General features: G+C 47.3%; 1 protein-coding gene across 2 annotated transcripts in view; it reads left to right on the top strand.

Annotated features, from left to right (window-relative positions):
- Positions 1 to 20,609, top strand: part of LOC126191290 (26S proteasome non-ATPase regulatory subunit 10-like) — a 46,532-nt gene extending 25,923 nt beyond the window's left edge. Inside the window, exons 4-6 of one of the 2 annotated variants that reach the window (XM_049932104.1) lie at positions 7,476 to 7,569; positions 12,706 to 12,855; positions 19,958 to 20,609. In XM_049932104.1, coding sequence (XP_049788061.1) covers positions 7,476 to 7,569; positions 12,706 to 12,855; positions 19,958 to 20,537 — 824 coding nt within the window. In that variant the 3' untranslated portion in view covers positions 20,538 to 20,609. The remainder of the gene's footprint in view (positions 1 to 7,475; positions 7,570 to 12,705; positions 12,856 to 19,957) is intronic. The other variant, XM_049932105.1, reaches the window with a different exon arrangement.
- Positions 20,610 to 20,934: the final 325 nt, after the last annotated feature.

Here is a 20,934-nt window from a genome sequence, read left to right as displayed (position 1 = left end):
CCCTCCCCAAGTTCTATAAGTCCCTCCAGATCCTTGAGCGTCATGCACTCCGCTTCGCCTTCCATATATGCCTCCCGTCCACCACGCGGATCCTCTATGACCTCATTCCTTTCCCCCATCTGCTCCTATTCCTCGAACATATCCGCATCCTCTACACCTCCCGCTGCCTTGATCCCCCTCACCTCCTGGTTGCTCCTCTCCTCTCCCCTCCCCGCCCCCTGCCACGTCTTCACTGTTGTGTCCCCCCTACCCACCATCTCTACACCCTTCATCTCCTTTCCCAAGGAGGCTTCCATCAACTCCCCCTTCCGGATGACGCCCTCTCTCCCTCCATTTATCCCTCCTATCAACACTGATCCTCACTCCCCCTCCTTTCCTCTGTCCTTTTCCCGGGCTCCCTCTCCCCCCCTTCCATCCACTTTTTTCCCCACCTACCCTCTCTCTGCCCCCTTCTCTCCCCTGAGTCTTTTTGCATTTCCCTCCTCTGCCTTTTCCCATTCCCTCTCGCATCTACCCTGCCCCTCTCCCCCCTTATGAGTCCTCTCCCTCCTTTGGTTCCCCCACTCTTTTTCGTTTTTTCCTCTCCCCCCTCCTTGTTTTCCCCCTCATCTGTTCAGGTCCCCCCCCCCCCCCATCTGCCCTTGGCTAGGGATTGTCATCTTTGCGCCGACTTTTTCATGCAGTATTTTACAGTGAATGTGTTGTGTGTCTTTTGGGAAGTGTTGCGAACGCACATCACACTGTCGCTGGGTGTGACCTTTTTCTTTATCTCTTGTGAACAGAAACCAGACTGTCGCCATGTTTTTTTTAACTGTGTGTCTACTATGTTACTTGTTTGATTCCTGTGTATTTTATTAGCATTGCCAACCCCTTTGCTTTATGTTTTAACTTTCCACAATTTTCCGCCGTTTTACAATTTAAGTCACCGTTTTATCGCCTGATTTTATTTTTCTTTTCTTCTTACGTTTTTAAAAAAGTCTATAGGTTGTAAAGCAGCGTACTAAGCTGCTGCTAGCCCACCCCCTTCTGGGGGAATCGAAATTCAATGAAGGGGAAAAAAAAAGCTCAGCCAGCGCTCTCCCCTCCTATTCCATCCTCTCCGGCCTTTCCCTCGGTTCCTCGGCAGGTCCCATCTGGCTCCATCGTGTGTGCTCCAAGTGGGTTTAAAGTATGTTGTTATGGAGTGTTTTTCATACTGTGGCCAACTTTTAATCTACGAATTGCCAACTGTGTTTTTTAGCTTTATGTCGACTTTTTCAGTCTCCGTGCCAGTGTATTTTTTACCACCATTATCTCTGTTTTATTTCCCCTTTTTTATCGCCTTATATGTACCATTTTATTCTTGTATTAGTTGTCATGTCACTCGGCTGAAGAGCGGCGGATAATGCATCTGACAGACATCCCCTTCCCATATGGGGCAGTGGAATGAAATCACAATAAAGGACAAAAATAGCTCAGCCATCGAGTCTAATCGTTGCGTGCGTCTTGACATATCGCCTCGACAACAGATAGCTGGTTTATCGTTCTTTGTTTTCATTACTAGTGGACGTCTTGGATTCGTTTGGTTGTCTCTGTCACTCCGTTGTTTCTTGCGTGTTGTCGTCGTGAGGTCTCTCTCGATCGTCAGTCGTTGTTTCGTGTCCGTCTTTTCCGTTCGTTTGTTTGTTTGCGGGCCGCTCTCCGTTTGATCCCGCCGCACTTTCTCGTTCTCCCCGCGACCGTTCAGGTCGCGGTTGCAACAGGTTACAACAATAAGTTGTAGTGACAAGCTATAGAGCACTGGGATGAACTGGCAGCTTCTCATCTACCACATAAACACTCTGTTCTTGCAGTAGCACCGGAATGTTCTGAGATAGTGCATATGTCGGAAACGAGTACTGAACCACACCGTGTGGTATAGGACCCCAGCACAGTTCTTCTGAGAGTCGGGGACTTGCTGTGTGTCTAAATCAATGAGTGGGATGGATAATAGCGGCTCGTTGTCCTGCTCCAGCACGCTGGTCAGGTGCACAACAGGATCCCACGGTGGTGCTACGGCTGCTCATCCTGATAGGCCAGAGGTCGCTGCAAGTACTGACAAGCTGGTTGTGGTGGCTGCTGGACTAGACGCTCCAGAAGTCGCTGAACAATGAAGAAGAAACGATAAGAAACCACAGACAATGACATGCAGTTGAACAAAGAAATGAAACTTGACAAAGAAGAGGAGGAGGAGGAACCACGATACAGTAATAGTAGCAACGATATGTAACGAATACATACTTTAATCAAACAATGGAAAATCCAGGATGGAATGTAACAATACCAGAGAAAGACAGTTGCTACTCACCATACAGCGGAGATGCTGAGTCGCGATAGGCGCAATAAAAAGATTGATACAATTAAAGCTTTCGGCCATCAAGGCCTTAGTCAACAGTTGACACACATACACACACGCATACACACACACTCACGCAAACGCAACTTGCACACACGTCTGCGGTCTCAGAGAGCTGAAACTATATTGCGAGCAGCAGCACCAGTGCACATTATGGGAGTGGTGACTGGGTGGGAGTAAGGAGAAGGCTGGGACGGGGAGGGGGAGGGATAGTATGGTGGGAGCGGTGGACAGTGAAGTGTTGCATTTTAGACGGAGGGCAGGGTAGAAGGTGCGAAGGGGGGAGGGAGTAAGTAGCGCAAAAGAGAGAAATAAAAAGAAATTAAAAGGCTGGGTGCGGCGTTGTAGTGCTGGAATGTGAACAGGGAGGGGGTTGGATGGATGAGGACAGTGACTAACGAAGGTTGAGGCCAGTAGGGTTATGGGAACGTAGGGTGTATAGCAGGGAAAGTTCCCACCTGCGCAATTCAGAAAAGCTGGCGTTGGTGGGAAGGATCCAGCATCTCCGCTATATGCTGAGTAGCAACTTTCCTTTTCTGAATACATACTTTAATACTTCTTCTGCGATGGAGAGGCAGCTGACGCTCTCGACTGCTGCTGGCGAGGCTTCATGGTACTTCTACTTCTTCTTCCAGAGACAGACTGCAACTGGGACCGATGAGCTACTGTACCCACCTCATACTCCTTACATCACCATCACGTGACGAGAAATTAATTACTCAATTATTTATTGACTTCAGTAGTATTTCTGAATCGTTTCTCAGCCATTTGCCTTGGAAGGTGCTCAAACGTGCGCCAGTATACTGCAGTGAGATGCTTGGAGGTTTCCCAGCTAAACGCGGATTTGTCTGCGGTTCGAACCGACGGTGACTGATGGTGCGTACAGACCCAGCAGTGACAAACGACAGGACGTGGCTCCTTGAGAGAGAGAGAGAGAGAGAGAGAGAGAGAGAGAGAGAGAGCACATGCTCCGACAGCAATTTCTCGGGTATCAAATGTCAAAGGGATGCCATTACTTGACTCATTTTTTTTTTCAGGGAAATGCTGCAATTCCTGTTTCTACTTGAAATGGAACGATTATGACTCTTCAGGTGGTTAGTGAGAGCGGATTTAGGACTGCTCAAGTCCTGATGCTCTCTGAATCGTATTTAAAGTAGCGGCCAGTTTGGCCGACGTAGGCGGAAGGACACTCACTACAACTGTATGCGACAGACGCCCGGCGTAGCGATTATCTTCTCCGGTTTCGTGGTGCTCCGACATTACGGAGGGGTGTAGAAAGCCGGTATACACTACTGGCCATTACAATTGCTACACAACGAAGATGACTTGCTACAGACGCGAAATTTAACCGACAGGAAGGAGATGCTGTGCTATGCAAATGATTAGCTTTTCAGAGCATTCACACAAGATTGGCGCCGGTGGCGACACCTACAACGTGCTGACGTGAGGAACATTTCCAAGCGATTTCTCATCCACAAACAGCAGTTGACCGGCGTTACCTGGTGAAACGTTGTTGTGATGCCTCCTGTAAGGAGGAGAAATGCGTACCATCACGTTTCTGACTTTGATAAAGGTCGGATAATGCCTATCGCGATTGCGGTTTATCGTATCGCGACATTGCTGCTCGCGTTGGTCGAGATCCAAGGACTGTTAGCAGAATATGGAATCGTTGGGTTCAGGAGGGTAATACGGAACGCCGTGCTGGATTCCAACGGCCTCGTATCACTAGCAGTCGAGATAATAGGCATCTTATCCGCATGGCTGTAATGGATCGTGCAGCCACGTCTCGATCCCTGAGTCAACAGATGGGGACGTTTGCAAGACAACAACCATTTGCACGAATACTTAGACGACGTTTGCAGCTGCATGGACTATCAGCTCGGAGACTATGGCTGCGGTTGCCCTTGACGCTGCATTACAGACACGAGCGCCTGCGATGGTGTACTCAACGACGAATCTGGGTGCACGAATGGAAGAATCAAGGTTCTGCTTATAGCATCATGATAGTCGCATCCGTGTTTGGCGACATCGCGGTGAACGTACATTGGAAGCGTGTATTCGTCATCGCCATACTGGCGTATCACCCGGCGTGATGATATGGGGTGCCATTGGTTACACGTCTCGGTCACCTCTTGTTCGCATTGACGGCACTTTGAACAGTGGACATTACATTTCAAATGTGCTACGACCCGTGGCTCTACCCTTCATTCTATGCCTACGAAACCCTACATTTCAGCAGGATAATACACGACCGCATGTTGCAGGTCCTGCACGGGCCTTTCTGGATACAGAAAATGTTCGACTGCTGCCCTGGCCAGAGATCTCTCACCAATTGAAAACGTTTGGTCAATGGTGGCGTAGCAACTGGCTCGTCACAATACGCCAGCCACTACTCTTGATGGACTGTGGTATCGTGTTGAAGCTGCATCGCCATCCAAGCTCTGTTTGACTCAATGCCCAGGCGTACCAAGGCCGTTATTACGGCCAGAGGTGGTTGTTCTTGGTATTGTTGTCTCAGGATCTATGCACCCAATTGCGTGAAAATGTAAACACATATCAGTTTTAGTATAATATATTTGTCCAATGAATACCCGTTTATCATCTGCGTTTCGCCTGGTGTAGCAGTTTTAATGGCCAGTAGTGTAATTCCATTTTAGAAGAAGTACGAATGATCCGGAACATTAACGGTGATCCGTCGGGCATTTCAATTAGCAAATTGCACTTAATCAAGCAGCCGTGCTGAATAACTTTGCTTTTTTGAACCAGCGTCCAGCCTCATTTACTTCTCCTTCTGGTGTCTGATTGTTGTACGCTACACATGTATATTTCTTAACTACTCCAGCGTTTTTCGCCATTACTTTTGTGGCCGTTAATTCGGAGTAGCGCATGTCGGCATATGCCTGTCTCCTATGGTGAGATCTATAAGGTCCACCCAGTTTATTATACATAGCTGTAAAATGTCCTCTTTTTATACAAGTTTGCATATTTTTCATTTTTTATCCTCTGACTAACGCTCATTATTGTGCGTCATTAGTCCGCAGCTCGTGGTCGTGCGGTAGCGTTCTCGCTTCCCACGCCTGGGTTCCCGGGTTCGATTCCCAGCGGGGTCAGGGATTTTCTCTGCCTCGTGATGACTGGGTGTTGTGTGCTGTCCTTAGGTTAGTTGGGTTTAAGTAGTTCTAAGTTCTAGGGGACAGATGACCATAGATGTTAAGTCCCATAGTGCTCAGAGCCATTTGAACCATTTGTGCGTCATTACCTGTGTTCGCACTAGTTTAAAATTTACCTGTCTTTCATGATGAAACATTTGTCTCAGGTCTTGTGTAAGCCTCGTTTAGTGTCGGCTTTCACTTAGCAGGTTTTAAATGGATCCCACTTTTAATGTGTCCCTTTAGTGCTACTGCAGCTAGCTATTAATTGGCAAGTAGTTTCTGACAGTGTGGACTATAAAGTTTGGCTACATTCCATTTTGTTCAGTAGCGAGATGCTTTTTAATAAGACTGGCACATGTGTATGTTCTATTAATTCATGACTGTGGCGTGTAGTTCCACGTCGCCATGTACACTCCTGGAAATGGAAAAAAGAACACATTGACACCGGTGTGTCAGACCCACCATACTTGCTCCGGACACTGCGAGAGGGCTGTACAAGCAATGATCACACGCACGGCACAGCGGACACACCAGGAACCGCGGTGTTGGCCGTCGAATGGCGCTAGCTGCGCAGCATTTGTGCACCGCCGCCGTCAGTGTCAGCCAGTTTGCCGTGGCATACGGAGCTCCATCGCAGTCTTTAACACTGGTAGCATGCCGCGACAGCGTGGACGTGAACCGTAGGTGCAGTTGACGGACTTTGAGCGAGGGCGTATAGTGGGCATGCGGGAGGCCGGGTGGACGTACCGCCGAATTGTTCAACACGTGGGGCGTGAGGTCTCCACAGTACATCGATGTTGTCGCCAGTGGTCGGCGGAAGGTGCACCTGCCCGTCGACCTGGGATCGGACCGCAGCGACGCACGGATGCACGCCAAGACCGTAGGATCCTACGCAGTGCCGTAGGGGACCGCACCGCCACTTCCCAGCAAATTAGGGACACTGTTGCTCCTGGGGTATCGGCGAGGACCATTCGCAACCGTCTCCATGAAGCTGGGCTACGGTCCCGCACACCGTTAGGCCGTCTTCCGCTCACGCCCTAACATCGTGCAGCCCGCCTCCAGTGGTGTCGCGACAGGCGTGAATGGAGGGACGAATGGAGACGTGTCGTCTTCAGCGATGAGAGTCGCTTCTGCCTTGGTGCCAATGATGGTCGTATGCGTGTTTGGCGCCGTGCAGGTGAGCGCCACAATCAGGACTGCATACGACCGAGGCACACAGGGCCAACACCCGGCATCATGGTGTGGGGAGCGATCTCCTACACTGGCCGTACACCACTGGTGATCGTCGAGGGGACACTGAATAGTGCACGGTACATCCAAACCGTCATCGAACCCATCGTTCTACCATTCCTAGACCGGCAAGGGAACTTGCTGTTCCAACAGGACAATGCACGTCCGCATGTATCCCGTGCCACCCAACGTGCTCTAGAAGGTGTAAGTCAACTACCCTGGCCAGCAAGATCTCCGGATCTGTCCCCCATTGAGCATGTTTGGGACTGGATGAAGCGTCGTCTCACGCGGTCTGCACGTCCAGCACGAACGCTGGTCCAACTGAGGCGCCAGGTGGAAATGGCATGGCAAGCCGTTCCACAGGACTACATCCAGCATCTCTACGATCGTCTCCATGGGAGAATAGCAGCCTGCATTGCTGCGAAAGGTGGATATACACTGTACTAGTGCCGACATTTTGCATGCTCTGTTGCCTGTGTCTATGTGCCTGTGGTTCTGTCAGTGTGATCATGTGATGTATCTGACCCCAGGAATGTGTCAATAAAGTTTCCCCTTCCTGGGACAATGAATTCACGGTGTTCTTATTTCAATTTCCAGGAGTGTATTACTTCAATATAACTTATAACAGCTTTTGCTTGACACAGATGTGCCTGTTGTTAAAACATGTATAGAGGATACTGTGTCATGGAAAAGGTCTGCTCAGTGGCACTGTGTTTCAGAATCGTTCACAGTGGAGCCAATTCAGGGGACCAGGCAGGCCACAGCTTTGGACGTGCTCACCCCACTGCTGTCTCAGGCACCAGCAGCAACCAGGTAAGCACGAGGCAAGCCGCACATCTCTGTTGCCAAATTCTACGAGTGCGTGTTTCTAAGACTACAGTGTTCGTCACTGTACGTGCCGGTGTTGTACCGTACACAATCAATGGTAGCCATTTACTGATAGCTCACGATGATTTCGTTGAATTGTCATTTCATCTTTTCATCTAATCTTCAAATTTAACTGTGTTTATCTCGTGCGAATGCAGTCACTGTGTTGCCGCTCCCACTGTCTGCAGCCAACCAAAATGCGGCCTTCGTGTCCAAATGAAAAGAACCTGGATTCGGACGAAAACACTATCTGATGCCACTCCTGTCCCCAGCGGCGTTGTTCCATACACCATTGCCGTCTAGCATGTTTCTGCTCACTCGTCAAAGATAGGCGGAGAAGTGGGTGTCGCACACGTAGCTCGTACCGTAATAAACCGCGGCAGACTGTCACCCGTGATTGTGTACGTTGTGTTACACTGTTTCACTGCTGCGGCAAAGACGATGAGGAAGTAGATCAGTCCTGCAATGTCATTCGGATGGGGTGTCGATCTTCTCGGGTGGTGGTCTGGGTGGTGCGGCCTGACCCATAGCGTCGTCTTCCATGGCCTTTCATGAACCATCCGGCACATACACCCGTTGCACTGCCGAAACTCTTCGTCCCACACGAGCTGGAATTTCCCGGATGGATGCATCACATTCTCTGGTGCCAATTACGCGCCGTCTTTCAAATTCACTGATTTTACAGTACTGTTCGCGCATGCGGCTGCCAGGCAACCTGCACGTCTGCTCAACTCACACTGATCCATTACCTTCGGTTTCTAGCGACAACAAGTGCCGCAGGTACATTTCAGCAGTAGGTTGTGTTGCGCCTTGATGTCGGTGTCGACCTTCAACCCGTGGGCCGACATAATTCAAAAAAATGGTTCAAATGGCTCTGAGCACTATGGGACTCAACTGCTGTGGTCATCAGTCCCCTAGAACTTAGAACTACTTAAACCTAACTAACCTAAGGACATCACACACACCCATGCCCGAGACATGATTCGAACCTGCGACCGTAGCAGCAGCGCGGCTCCGGACTGGAGCGTCTAGAACCGCACGGCCACCGCGGCCGGCGACATGATTCAAATGCTAACCATTTCTGCGGAACATTCTAAGGTGTGTGTCATGCGAATACCTCTAGTTGCTCAAGACTTTTTCAAACAGATGCGCCCTTCAGTGATTAACTTTTACTTTCGAGGTATCAGCCTGCACCTTCTTCTCAGGCGAAGTTGTCAAAGCTGACAGTCGTGCAATCACGATTTCAAGAGTCTTTACAGATAAATATTTTGTCCATTGTCTTATTCAGCTTCTTTCTCTTTAATTTCAGTCGCATTGACTCCATCGTACTCCAAGAAATCTAATCGTAGCGTGATATATTTGGTAACACTAAGCACATGAATGAAAGAGAATTTTTAATTTTACTGAAATGACAATCTCACATCCGTTCCTGGCGTATATGCATACGTACAAACTCTTGGCTTATTTTACTGACCTTACTCACAAATTCATTTTACTTCGCAGTAGGTGATATTCAGTGTCCGCCAGTTCACAAAGAATGGTCGTTGGCCAATTTGAATCAAACCTGTTTATCGAGCAGTGTTTCAATTTGTGTGATTATATGGCCACAAACTGTTCAAATCGCTCCGAGCACTATGGGACTTAACATCGGAGGTCATCAGTCCCCTAGACTTAGAAATACTTAAACCTAACTAACCTAAGGACATCACACACATCCATGCCCGAGGCAGGATTCGAACCTGCGACCGTAGCAGTCGCGCGGTTCCGGACTGAAGCGCCTAGAACCGCTCCCCCACCGCGGCCGGCCCACAAACTGTGTAGAAAGTAGCGTGACATAGTGGTTAGCGTCTCTGGCTGCGGTGCTACGGTTCGCCAATTCAAATCCGACCATCAGCACTTGTTATCTAGTATTTATCATTTCTGGAAGACTCTAGAAACATCTTACGTTTGTAGTGTAGGTGTATTTTGGAATATTCGATGTTTGTGTAAATAACAGCATTCTCGAATAACCGACGTTTGTATGAATGACACCACTCTCTGTTCAGAAGTTTAGTTCTGCTCTGGCTGTACGTAGGTATTCGCAATAAATATGCTTTGAGGGCGAAGGGTTGTATTTCATTGCTACTCTGCTTCCTCGTGCCGAGCCTCTGAGGCATCACAATCTGCCTTCGGTCAAATTCAGACAGATCACTCGCCTTTCCCCTTCTACACAGGAATTAGAAAGTGAGTGATACTACGTGCACTATGCCTGCGTCTGACTAACAGTCATCCCTCTCCAGGTGACGCTGCTATTGCCTTGTCGGGTTTATATTGATGTTAGGTCGGTGCTCATAATGTTCTGGCTGATCACTGTATACTGCAAGCTAATTGCAATTTAAATATATATGTAATTGTTTCAGTTATGTATTCCAAATTAGCTGTCCAATAGCTGTTGTAACACTCGACCAGTGCCTGTCCTCTCACGCCACAATACTTTTTCGTCTCGTAGTTAACATTCATTTGAATTTTACTTTTTACATTCTCTTGTTTAGTACACTAATTTTCTGATTAGAGATCTCAGGAGAAGTGGTGTGTAAAGTTATTAGCTCACTGGCATGTCGGTAATCGTAGCAGAACCTCTATTGTCGTTGGCAGTGTGTGTTCTGTTATTTGTACACCACCGGCCATTAAAATTTCTACACCCCGAAGATGACGTACTACAGACGCGAAATTTAACCGACAGGGAGAAGATGCTGTAATATGCAAATGATTAGCTTTTCAGAGCATTCACACAAGGTTGGCGCCGGTGGTGACACCTACAACGTGCTGACATGAGGAAAGTTTCCAACCAATTTCTCATACACAAACAGCGGTTGACCGGCAATACCTGGTGAAACGTTGTTGTATTGCCACCTGTAAGGAGGAGAAATGCGTATCATCACGTTTCCGACTTTCATAAAGGTCAGATTGTAGCCTATCGCGGTTGCGGGTTGTCGTATCGCGACATTGCTGCTCGCGTTGGTCGAGATCCAATGATTGTTAGCAGAATATGGATTCGGTGGGTTCAGGAGGGTAATACGGAACGTCGTGCTGGATCTCAACGGCCTCGTATCACTAGCAGTCGAGATAACAGGCATCTTATCCGCATGGCTGTAATGGATGGTGCAGCCACGTCTCGATCCCTGAGTCAGCAGGTGGAGACGTTTGCAAGACAACAACCATTTGCACGAATACTTAGTCGACGTTTGCAGCAGCATGGACTATCAGCTCGGAGACCATGGCTGCGGTTAACCTTGACGCTGCATCACAGACAGGAGCGCATGCGATGGTGTACTCAACGACGAACCTCGGTGCACGAATGGCAAAAAGTCATTTTTTTCTGAAGAATGAAGGTTCTGTTTACAGCATCATGATGGTCGCATCCGTGTTTGGCGATATCGCGGTGAACGCACATTGGAAGCGTGTATTCGTCATCGCCATACTGGCGTATCACCCGTCGTGATGGTATGGGGTGCCATTGGTTACGCGCTCGGTCACCTCTTGTTCGCATTGACGGCACTTTGAACAGTGGACGTTACAGATGTGTTACGACCTCTGGCTCTAACCTTCATTCGATCCCTGCGAAACCCTACATTTCAGCAGGATAATGCACGACCGCATGTTGCAGGTCCTGTTCGGGCCTTTCTGGATACAGAAAATGTTCGACTGCTGCCCTGGTCAGCACATTCTCCAGATTTCTCACCAATTGGAAACGTCTGGTCAATGGTGGCCGAGCAATTGGCTCGTCACAATACGCCAGTCACTACTCTTGACGAACTGTGGTATCGTGTTGAAGCTGCATGGACGACTGTACCTGTACACGCCATCCAAGCTCTGTTTGACTCAACGCCCAGGCGTATCAAGGCCGTTGTTACGGCCAGAGGTGGTTGTTCTGGGTACTGATTTCCCAGTATCTGTGCACCCAAATTGCGTGAAAATGTAATCACTTGTCAGTTCTAGTATAATACAGGGTGATTCAAAAAGAATACCACAACTTTAGGAATTTAAAACTCTGCAACGACAAAAGGCAGAGCTAAGCACTATCTGTCGGCGAATTGAGGGAGCTATAAAGTTTCATTTAGTTGCACATTTGTTCGCTTGAGGCGCTGTTGACTAGGCGTCAGCGTCAGTTGATGCTAAGATGGCGACCGCTCAACAGAAAGGTTTTTTGTTATTGAGTACGGCAGAAGTGAATCGACGACAGTTGTTCAGCGTGCATTTCGAACGAAGTATGGTGTTAAACCTCCTGATAGGTGGTGTATTAAACGTTGGTATAAACAGTTTACAGAGAATCGGTGTTTGTGCAAAGGGAAAAGTTCTGGACGGCCGAGAACGAGTGATGAAAATGTAGCACGCATCCAGCAAGCATTTGTTCGCAGCCGAGGAAAATCGACTCGCAGAGCTAGCAGAGAGCTGCAAATTCCACAATCAACTGTATGGAGAGTCCTACGAAAAAGGTTAGTTATGAAACCTGAACGTCAACTACCCGAGGCGATGGATCGGCCACCAGGCAGCCCGTGACAGAGCACTTCATCACTGGCCTCCAAGAAGCCCTGATCTTACCCCCTGCGATTTTTTCTTATTGGGGTATATTAAGGATATGGTGTTTCGGCCACCTCTCCCAGCCACCATTGATGATTTGAAACGAGAAATAACGGCAGCTATCCAAACTGTTACGCCTGATATGCTACAGCGAGTGTGGAACGAGTTGGAGTATCGGGTTGATATTGCTCGAGTGTCTAGAGGGGGCCATATTGAACATCTCTGAACTTGTTTTTGAGTGAAAAAAAACCTTTTTAAATACTCTTTGTAATGATGTATAATAGAGGATTATATTATGTTTCTTTCATTAAATACACACTTTTAAAGTTGTGGTATTCTTTTTGAATCACCCTGTATATTTGTCCAATGAATACCCGTTTATCATCTGCATTTCTTCTTGGTGTAGCAATTTTAATGGCCAGTAGTGTATGTGGACGAATGCCTCAGCCGTACTGTCCCTAGTAAGCTGTCCTCTGTATCAGTGTGAATCTGCGTGCCCACGTGGTGTCTCTCTCTGTGTAGCACGCCAGTCACTGGAGACGGCAGGCCCACCCCCAGCGCTGAGTCGCCCAGTGACAGTGGTGACCACGGCCGGTCTCCTGCCTCGGCTGTCACACCCGCAGCTCCCTGCACCGGCCGTCCGCTTAATGCCACTGCCGTGTCTCTCCTGCGGTGAGTTCTGTCACTATATGAGCACTTTTTTTAACATTCATAGTAGACTTACGGATGGTGTGAACCATAGTTGTTAGGAAAAGTTGTTCCTTTTATAAATTATTTTGCTCGAGTAGCAGTGCATCAAAGTGATTCTCTACATCCTTTTCTGAATTCACAGTGTGACTTACACTGAGGTTACAAATGTCATGGGTTATCTCCTAACGTGACGGCAGACCTACCTTCGCCCACGGTAGTGCAGCAGTTCAATGTGGCATGAACGCAACAATTCGCCGGTAGTTCCCCAAAGAAATACTGAGCCATGCTACCTCCATAGCTGTCCATAATTGCGACAGTGTGGGTTCAGAATTTTTTGCCCGAACTGACCTCTCCATTATGACCTATAAATGGTCGGTGGAATTGTTGGGTAGCGATCTGGGTGACCAAACCGTCCGCTCGTGCAAAATGTTCTGGTATGGCGAATTGTCATCGTCAGAGATTTCATTGTTGTTTGAGAACATGAAGGGTATGAATGGCTGCGCGTGATCTCCAGTTACCCGAACATTGCCATACAAAGTCAATGATTTGCTCAGTTGGACCAGAGGACCCAGTCCCTTGGATGAAACAAAGCCCACAAAATTATGAAGCCACCACCACCTTGCACAGTGCCTTGACGATAACTTGGGTCCATGGTTTCGTGGGGTCTGCGCCACACTCGAACCTTACCATCAGCTCTTACCAATAGATCAGGACTCATCTGACCAGCCCACGGTTTTCCAGTCGTCTCAGGTCCAAACGATACCTTCACCAGCCTAGAAGAGGCGCTGGAGGCGATGTCCTGCAGTTAGTAAAGGGACTCGCATTGGCCGTCTGCTGTTGCAAACCATTAACGCCATATTTCGCTCCTCTGTTCCAATGAATTCGTTCGTCGTACCTTCCATATTTATACGGTTATTCTATGCAGTATTGCTTGTCTGTTAGCACTGACAATACACAAATGCCACTTCTCTCGGTCGTTGAAAATGAAATGCCGTGTGGCTACGGCCTCCCGTCGGGTAGATCGGTCGCCTGGTGCAAGTGTTTTGAGTTGACGCCACTTCGGTGACTTGCCCGTCGATGGGGATGATATGATGATGATGATGATGATGATGATGATGATGATGATGAAGACAACACGAGACCCAGCCGGAATCGAACTCGGGCCCCTTTGCACAGCATTCACCCGCACTGACCATTCAGCTATCGAGGCGAACCGTCGGTCGGTAAGTGAAGGCCGTCGGCCAATGCGTTTCCCGTGATGAAGGATAATTCATGAAATTTCGTATTTTCGACACGCTCGTGACACTGTGGATCTCGGAATACTGAATTCCCTAACGATTTCCATTCGCCTAGATCCTACTACCATTCCGCGTTCAGTGTCTCTTAATATCCGTCGTGTGGACGTAATCACTTGGGAAACCTTTTCACATGAATCACCTCAGAACAAATGACAACTCCGCCACTGCACTGCCGTTTTATACCTTGTACACGCAATACTAACGCCATCTGTATATGTGCATTTCGCTATCCCATGACTTTAGTCGCCTCAGTGTACATTCAGCTCCAAACATTAATGATTCACTCAATGCTTTTATATGAGAACATACTATAAAAGAAAATCCTTTTTGAAAGATAGTGAATGTATTGTTGTGTTGGATACAATTTCGGCTTTCAGTGATGCTGTTCTATCTTCCAAATTAATCCTCCAGGAAAAGAGTGGGAAAGCAGTTATTCATGCACTAAAGCTCCGCAAAATGTAGATTTTATGTGAATAAACAATTGCAGTGTAAGTCTGTGGTGATCATAAAAAATAAATGATGATGGAATAATAAGTAGAAAACAAGGAATCAATAGGAAGAATAATTACGGAATTTGTAACAAAAATAACACGCAGTTTCGGAATATGAGTTCGACATGCTATGGTGTGGCTGTTGGAATGTCTCGTGAATTACATTTCTTTAAACTCCTCTTTTGGACACTTCAACACATAGTAACCATTATAAATTGTGCCATACTGGGTCCCAGTTTGCTTACGACAAGCAGTCGCCTTAACCATAAGATATATCACCACACGACGATCCAACGTTGCATACATTTACACGTTTTATTTTCCAAACGGCGTATACGCAAGAGCAAAACTGTGGGAGTGGAGTGTGTAGAGGATGGTGGCTTCCTTTACTTGGATAGCTGTTTGTGAGAACATCCGCTGATGGCGCTCAGAAATCATCCACGGAAACATCAGTCTCAGTGCAAGGTTGAGTGTGGTCTGCAGGTGCGCTCAGGAGGTCTGACGATAATGACGCCCGCTCGCCGGAAAATCGTGTCGTGGACGTAGTCGAGTTAAGGCGTCTTGCAGGCATCCCCTTTGCAGCTTTCTTTTATTTATTACGGAGCACCTGCTGCGTAAATCTAGGGAAAAGTTCACTTTTCTACTTGAATATCAGTGACTCATGTGGACGTCCATTTTAACATTCCAAAAAAATTAATGGCATCTGCTAGTGTATTTATAGGGTTGCAACTGCAACTGAATTTCGTTGCCAATGCAGTTAGTGTTCTAACCAACGTTGTTGCTACCTGAACAACACAGGCCCAGAACCAGCAATAGCGAGTGTATTCTGTGGTGTCACCGCCAGACACTACACTTGCTAGGTGGTAGCCTTTAGATCGGCCGCGGTCCGCTAGTATACGACGGACCCGCGTGTCGCCACTGTCAGTGATTGCAGACCGAGCGCCGCCACGCGGCAGGTCTAGGGAGACGTCCTAGCACTCAGCCCCAGTTGTACAGCCGACTTTGCTAGCGAAGCTACACTGACAAATACGCTCCCATTTGCCGAGACGATAGTTAGCATAGCCTTCAGCTACGTCATTTGCTACGACCTAGCAAGGCGCCATTACCAGTTTATATTGAGATTGTAAAACATGTACCGTCAAGAGCGATGTACACCAATTATGGATTAAAGTTAAGTATTCCAGCAGCAACGTACCTTATTGGCTATATTAATTACATTGTCCTGTTCCAGACCTCACGCCAGTTTGCGTGAGCTTAAACGCGTGCATTTCGGCCTCTTCTAGCTACACGGTGTTGGCTCTTCTGCCAATACATCATATTTAACCTGCCTTTTGTAGTTAAGGATAGCAGAGTACAGAAAGTGGAAATATCTGAGTAAAACAAGCACTGTAACATCGATAATGCGCTAAGTAATACTACAGTCAGCTTAAGAAAACGTGTTCTCTCCTTTTGAGTGTCTTAATGAGTGCAGGTGCTGATTAATTAGGATGGTCAAGTTTAGCGGCCTTTAGACTACGCTGACACTCAGTCATTATTTCAAGAAATGGAATAGAGAATTTTTGTTTTTAGATAGTGCCCTTCCTATTTTTTCCTAACTAATATGTCTTTTCAGCCATCTCCTGTTTGTATTTGTACATACAGTGAGCCAAATTTGTCATAGCGACAAGTAATATACAGAAATAGGTTATTCATAACGTTGCAGTGTTTTAGACTGAATCATTGCTACTAATGAAGTACATATGCATGTGGTGTCTGAGGAAAATTGCAGAGAGAACGCTAAGGAAGATTATGAGCTGGCTGACATGAAAGGGAAGCAGTGGTTGGGAAGGGAGTAAGACAGGGTTGTAGCCTCTCCCCGATGTTATTCAATCTCTATATTGAGCAAGCAGTAAAGGAAACAAATGAAAAATTCGGAGTAGGTATTAAAATCCATGGAGAAGAAATAAAAACCTTGAGGTTTGCCGATGACATTGTAATTCTGTCAGAGACAGCAAAGGACCTGGAAGAGCAGTTGAACGGAATGGACAGTGTCTTGAAAGGAGGATATAAGATGAACATCAACAAAAGCAAAACGAGGATAATGGAATGTAGTCGAATTAAGTCGGGTGATGCTGAGGGAATTAGATTAGGAAATGAGACACTTAAAGTAGTAAAGGAGTTTTGCTATTTGGAGAGCAAAATAACTGATGATGGTCGAAGTAGAGAGGATATAAAATGTAGACTGGCAATGGCAAGGAAAGCGTTTCTGAAGAAGAGAAATTTGTTAACATCCAGTATAGATTTAAGTGTCAGGAAGTCATTTCTGAAAGTATTTGTATGGAGTGTAGCCATGTATGGAAGTGAAACATGGACGGTAAATAGTTTGGACAAGAAGAGAATAGAAGCTTTCGAAATGAGGTGCTACAGAAGAATGCTGAAGATTAGATGGGTAGATCACATAACTGATGAGGAAGTATTGAATAGGATTGGGGAGAAGAGAGGTTTGTGGCACAACTTGACCAGAAGAAGGGATCGGTTGGTAGGACATGTTCTGAGGCATCAAGGGATCATCAATTTAGTATTGGAGGGCAGCGTGGAGGGTAAAAATCGTAGGGGGAGACCAAGAGGTGAATACACTAAGCAGATTCAGAAGGATGTAGGTTGCAGTAGGTACTGGGAGATGAAGAAGCTTGCACAGGATAGAGTAGCATGGAGAGCTGCATCAAACCAGTCTCAGGACTGAAGACCACAACAACAACAAGCAAGATCTTTCGTCAGGCCCTCAAGTCGTCCATCAGATCAATAGATATCAGTGCCACGAGCATCAGCGGTCAAACAGCCTGGCGCGCCTTCTCCTAACACAGCTCACCTTGGTATAGGAGGAGGTTGTCCTCGGTTCATAGCCTGTGCACACCCCTACAGTTTGACACCACTGCCTGTGACAGTGAACACACACGTGCGAAGCAGAATCTTCTCCCTCTCTAGATGAAGTGTGTGGCTCCTTCTTCAATGGATTTTGAGCTCCTGCAACCTAAAGACACTAAGGTGCAGAAGCGCGCGCATGACTTTCCTAAAAGATTAGATTCTTCCTGGTAACTCGGTGATGCAGAAGATCCGTTGGACAGCAGCAGGGGATTTCTCGCACTCAAAGATTCTAAAGCGCAGGCTCCAGAAATTGCACAGTATTAATGAGAACATGTGGTGGGTTACATGACATCAGTGATTCTGGTTACCACTAAAAAAGCAGTCATGATGTCCAAATGTCTGTAGATAAGCCAACATATTCTTCCATTCTAAAGTATCCCATTCGACAGATGACGATTTGAGTAATATTCATAAAACTTCGTGAACATGTGGATTTGACAATTCCATCTGTCAGTGCTCTGTGTGTTTTACAACCAGATAACGCTGTTGCTGTATTCCATGTCAGTCTATGGGTCTGTGCGACATGGTGATCATTCCAGAGGACTGCAAAGACAAACTACCACAATCAGGGATATGCTTAGTAAAGTACCGTTGGGATCAAAACCGTTTGCGCGGCTGGTGACCAATGTACAGTCGTTTATAATTCACTTTCGTACCTCCTCGTTCGATAGGAAAGATCAAGAAGTGTTTGACACAGTTGTCAGAACACTCAACTCCATTTTGAGAATACGAACTATATCACTGTCAGTCGAAACAGCGAACGTCACCACCTCCATGTGCACGAAATATTTATAGCAAAAGATTGAATGACTGATGAATAGTGGATCTATTAGCTGCCGGCCGCTGTGGCCGAGCGGTTCTAGGCGCTTCAGTCCGGAACCGCGATGCTGCTACGGTCGCAGGTCCGAATCCTGCCTCGGACATGGATGTGTGTGATGTCCTTAGGTTAGTTAGGTTTGAGTAGTTCTAAGTCTAGGGGACTGATGACCTCATATTTTAAGTTCCGTGGTGCTTAGATCCATTTGAGCCATTAGCTGCAATATCTACTCGCAACTTCCCACAACAGCTTAATGTGTTTGTTCTTAACTGACTTTATTTTCTAAACAATTTGCTACATGTTAATCATGAACACATGAAATAGTTTGTGGTCTTAGAACGTATATATTGTCCGTTAGGCACGTTGTAGTGATTATTTCACGTGGAAATGAAAAGATGCGCTTCTCACAACCTACTTCAGCATTATCAGGTCAGCAGTGTGTTCAAGAAGCAAAAGATTCACTTGAAGCTAATTTATTTTGACAAACTCCAAGTTTTGCAGTTGCCGTCAGACACATTGGAACCACAAAAATTTCGGTCTAGAGCGTCTGTGTGTGTGTGTGTGTGTGTGTGTGTGTGTGTGTGTGTGTGTGTAGTACATGGACATGCTTGGTATTGTGTAACCACAATTATCTGTACCAGTGAGCACGTATCTACTCACCAGCAAATGTGTTTGCGTGTAGAGGGAATGAGGCGTCCAGTTAGTGTCATTGCTTACACTTGAAATATTTCGAATAAACGGTTCCCTGACAAACACATAAGTTTCTCTGTTTTACGAATCTGTGACTAGAAACTAGCGAAAAACTGGACTGAAATTTACTGTTTCTGTTACAGGAGATTTTGTTTAACATATCCAGGTGTATATAGCTTCGTGTGTCCTGTTTGCAACAGTCAGAAGGCTAGAATTACCTGCATGAAGCATCTCCTTCAATGGGAGGAAACGACTGTCTAGTGATGTGATCGAAAGGTCAAAACAACTGATGTATGTACATATACAAAGATGGTATCTGTTCTTTCGGACAGATACCATCGTTGACCATGCAGCTCGTTAGAATGAAATTACAATGAAATGAACACCCTTAGCTGCTTACAGGCGTTGACATACGTCAACGGGGACAGATGAAAATGTGTTCCCCGACCGGGACTCGAACCCGCGATCTCCTGCTTACATGGCAGACCCTCTATCCATCTGAGCCACCGAGGACACAGAGGATAGCGCGACTGCAGTGTGCGGGACAATACGTTGAGAATGTGGATTTCGCGGGAGGCGTGCGAGAGATAAATCCCTGCAGTCGCGCTATCCTCTGTGTCCTCGGTGGCTCAGATGGATAGAGCGTCTGCCATGTAAGCAGGAGCTCCCGGCTTCGAGTCCCGGTCGGGGCACACATTTTCATCTGTCCCCGTTGACGTATGTCAACGCCTGTAAGCAGCTAAGGGTTTTCATTTCATTGTAATTTGATGTATGTACATTTACATACAGAGAATTTACCATGTGTCTGTTTTTATGATAGTTCCATTTATCAGGCGTGTGTGCATTTGCAGTAAAGTGCGATTATATTTCTGTGTTTTGTCCAGGAACCTTTCTACAGAAGAGAAGGGCACGAGACTGATCTATGCGGCTGAGGAGGGGGCGGTGGAGGATCTGCAAGCGCTGCTCGAGGCTGGAGCAAACGTGGGGGCGAGGGACGAGATCGGGGAGACCGCCCTACACTGGGCCGCACAATGGGGACACACAGACTCGGTGAAGTGTCTGCTGGAGGCCGGCGCAGAGGTTGACGCCAGAAGCGACGGGCAGAGCACGCCTCTGCACCTGGCCGCAGAGAGAGGCCGTACGGCTGTGGTGGGACTGCTACTGGCTTCTTCTGCCGACCCCAACGCCAGGACTCCGTATGGGAGGACACCACTCCACTCCGCGGCAGAGCAGGGACACACAGCCGTGGTGCGGCTGCTGCTGGCGTTTTCCGCCAACCACAGCGCCACGGATCACGACGGATGGACGCCGCTCCACTTAGCGGCGTATAATGGCCTCGCTGAGACGGCAGCCGCGCTGCTCGAGGCTGGGGCCGACAAGGGGGTCAGAAGCAACCTGGGGAACACACCGCTGGACCTCGCCAGGGAGCAGGACAAACAGCAGCTGGTAGACATGCTAAAATGAAGTCAGCAGTCCAACGGACATTTGTGGAACAAAATTGATTTATTTTTAAAATAAAGAATACAAAAAAGTTAATCCGGCAGTTATTCCTTCTACCGATACAACAGTAAATGTGTGAACCCCACTGTGCAACGCTTTCACTGTGTTCTTATCTACTCGCAAACAGCTCTCAGGTGTAATAGTCAGGTTACAAGCGTTATTTTTCATTAAAATAGCGCGTGCATCAGGCCAGGTCATACACCTGACTAACAATTTACTTCTGGCAGTTCCTGCTATTCATGACTTGACAAATCTCCAAGGGGTCCACAACTCTTTAGTGGATACGAGCTTGGCGAGCACGGGACCCCGAGCTCGTGTAGCTCTCTTTCCTTTCCGGGCTGCGTACCTTCCCTATCCACAT

Source organism: Schistocerca cancellata, chromosome 6 (assembly GCF_023864275.1).
Source record: "Schistocerca cancellata isolate TAMUIC-IGC-003103 chromosome 6, iqSchCanc2.1, whole genome shotgun sequence".
NCBI classification, from domain to species: Eukaryota; Metazoa; Arthropoda; class Insecta; order Orthoptera; family Acrididae; genus Schistocerca; species Schistocerca cancellata.
Note: the sequence above shows the minus strand (reverse complement) of the source record. Positions and strands in the feature narration are given on the sequence as shown.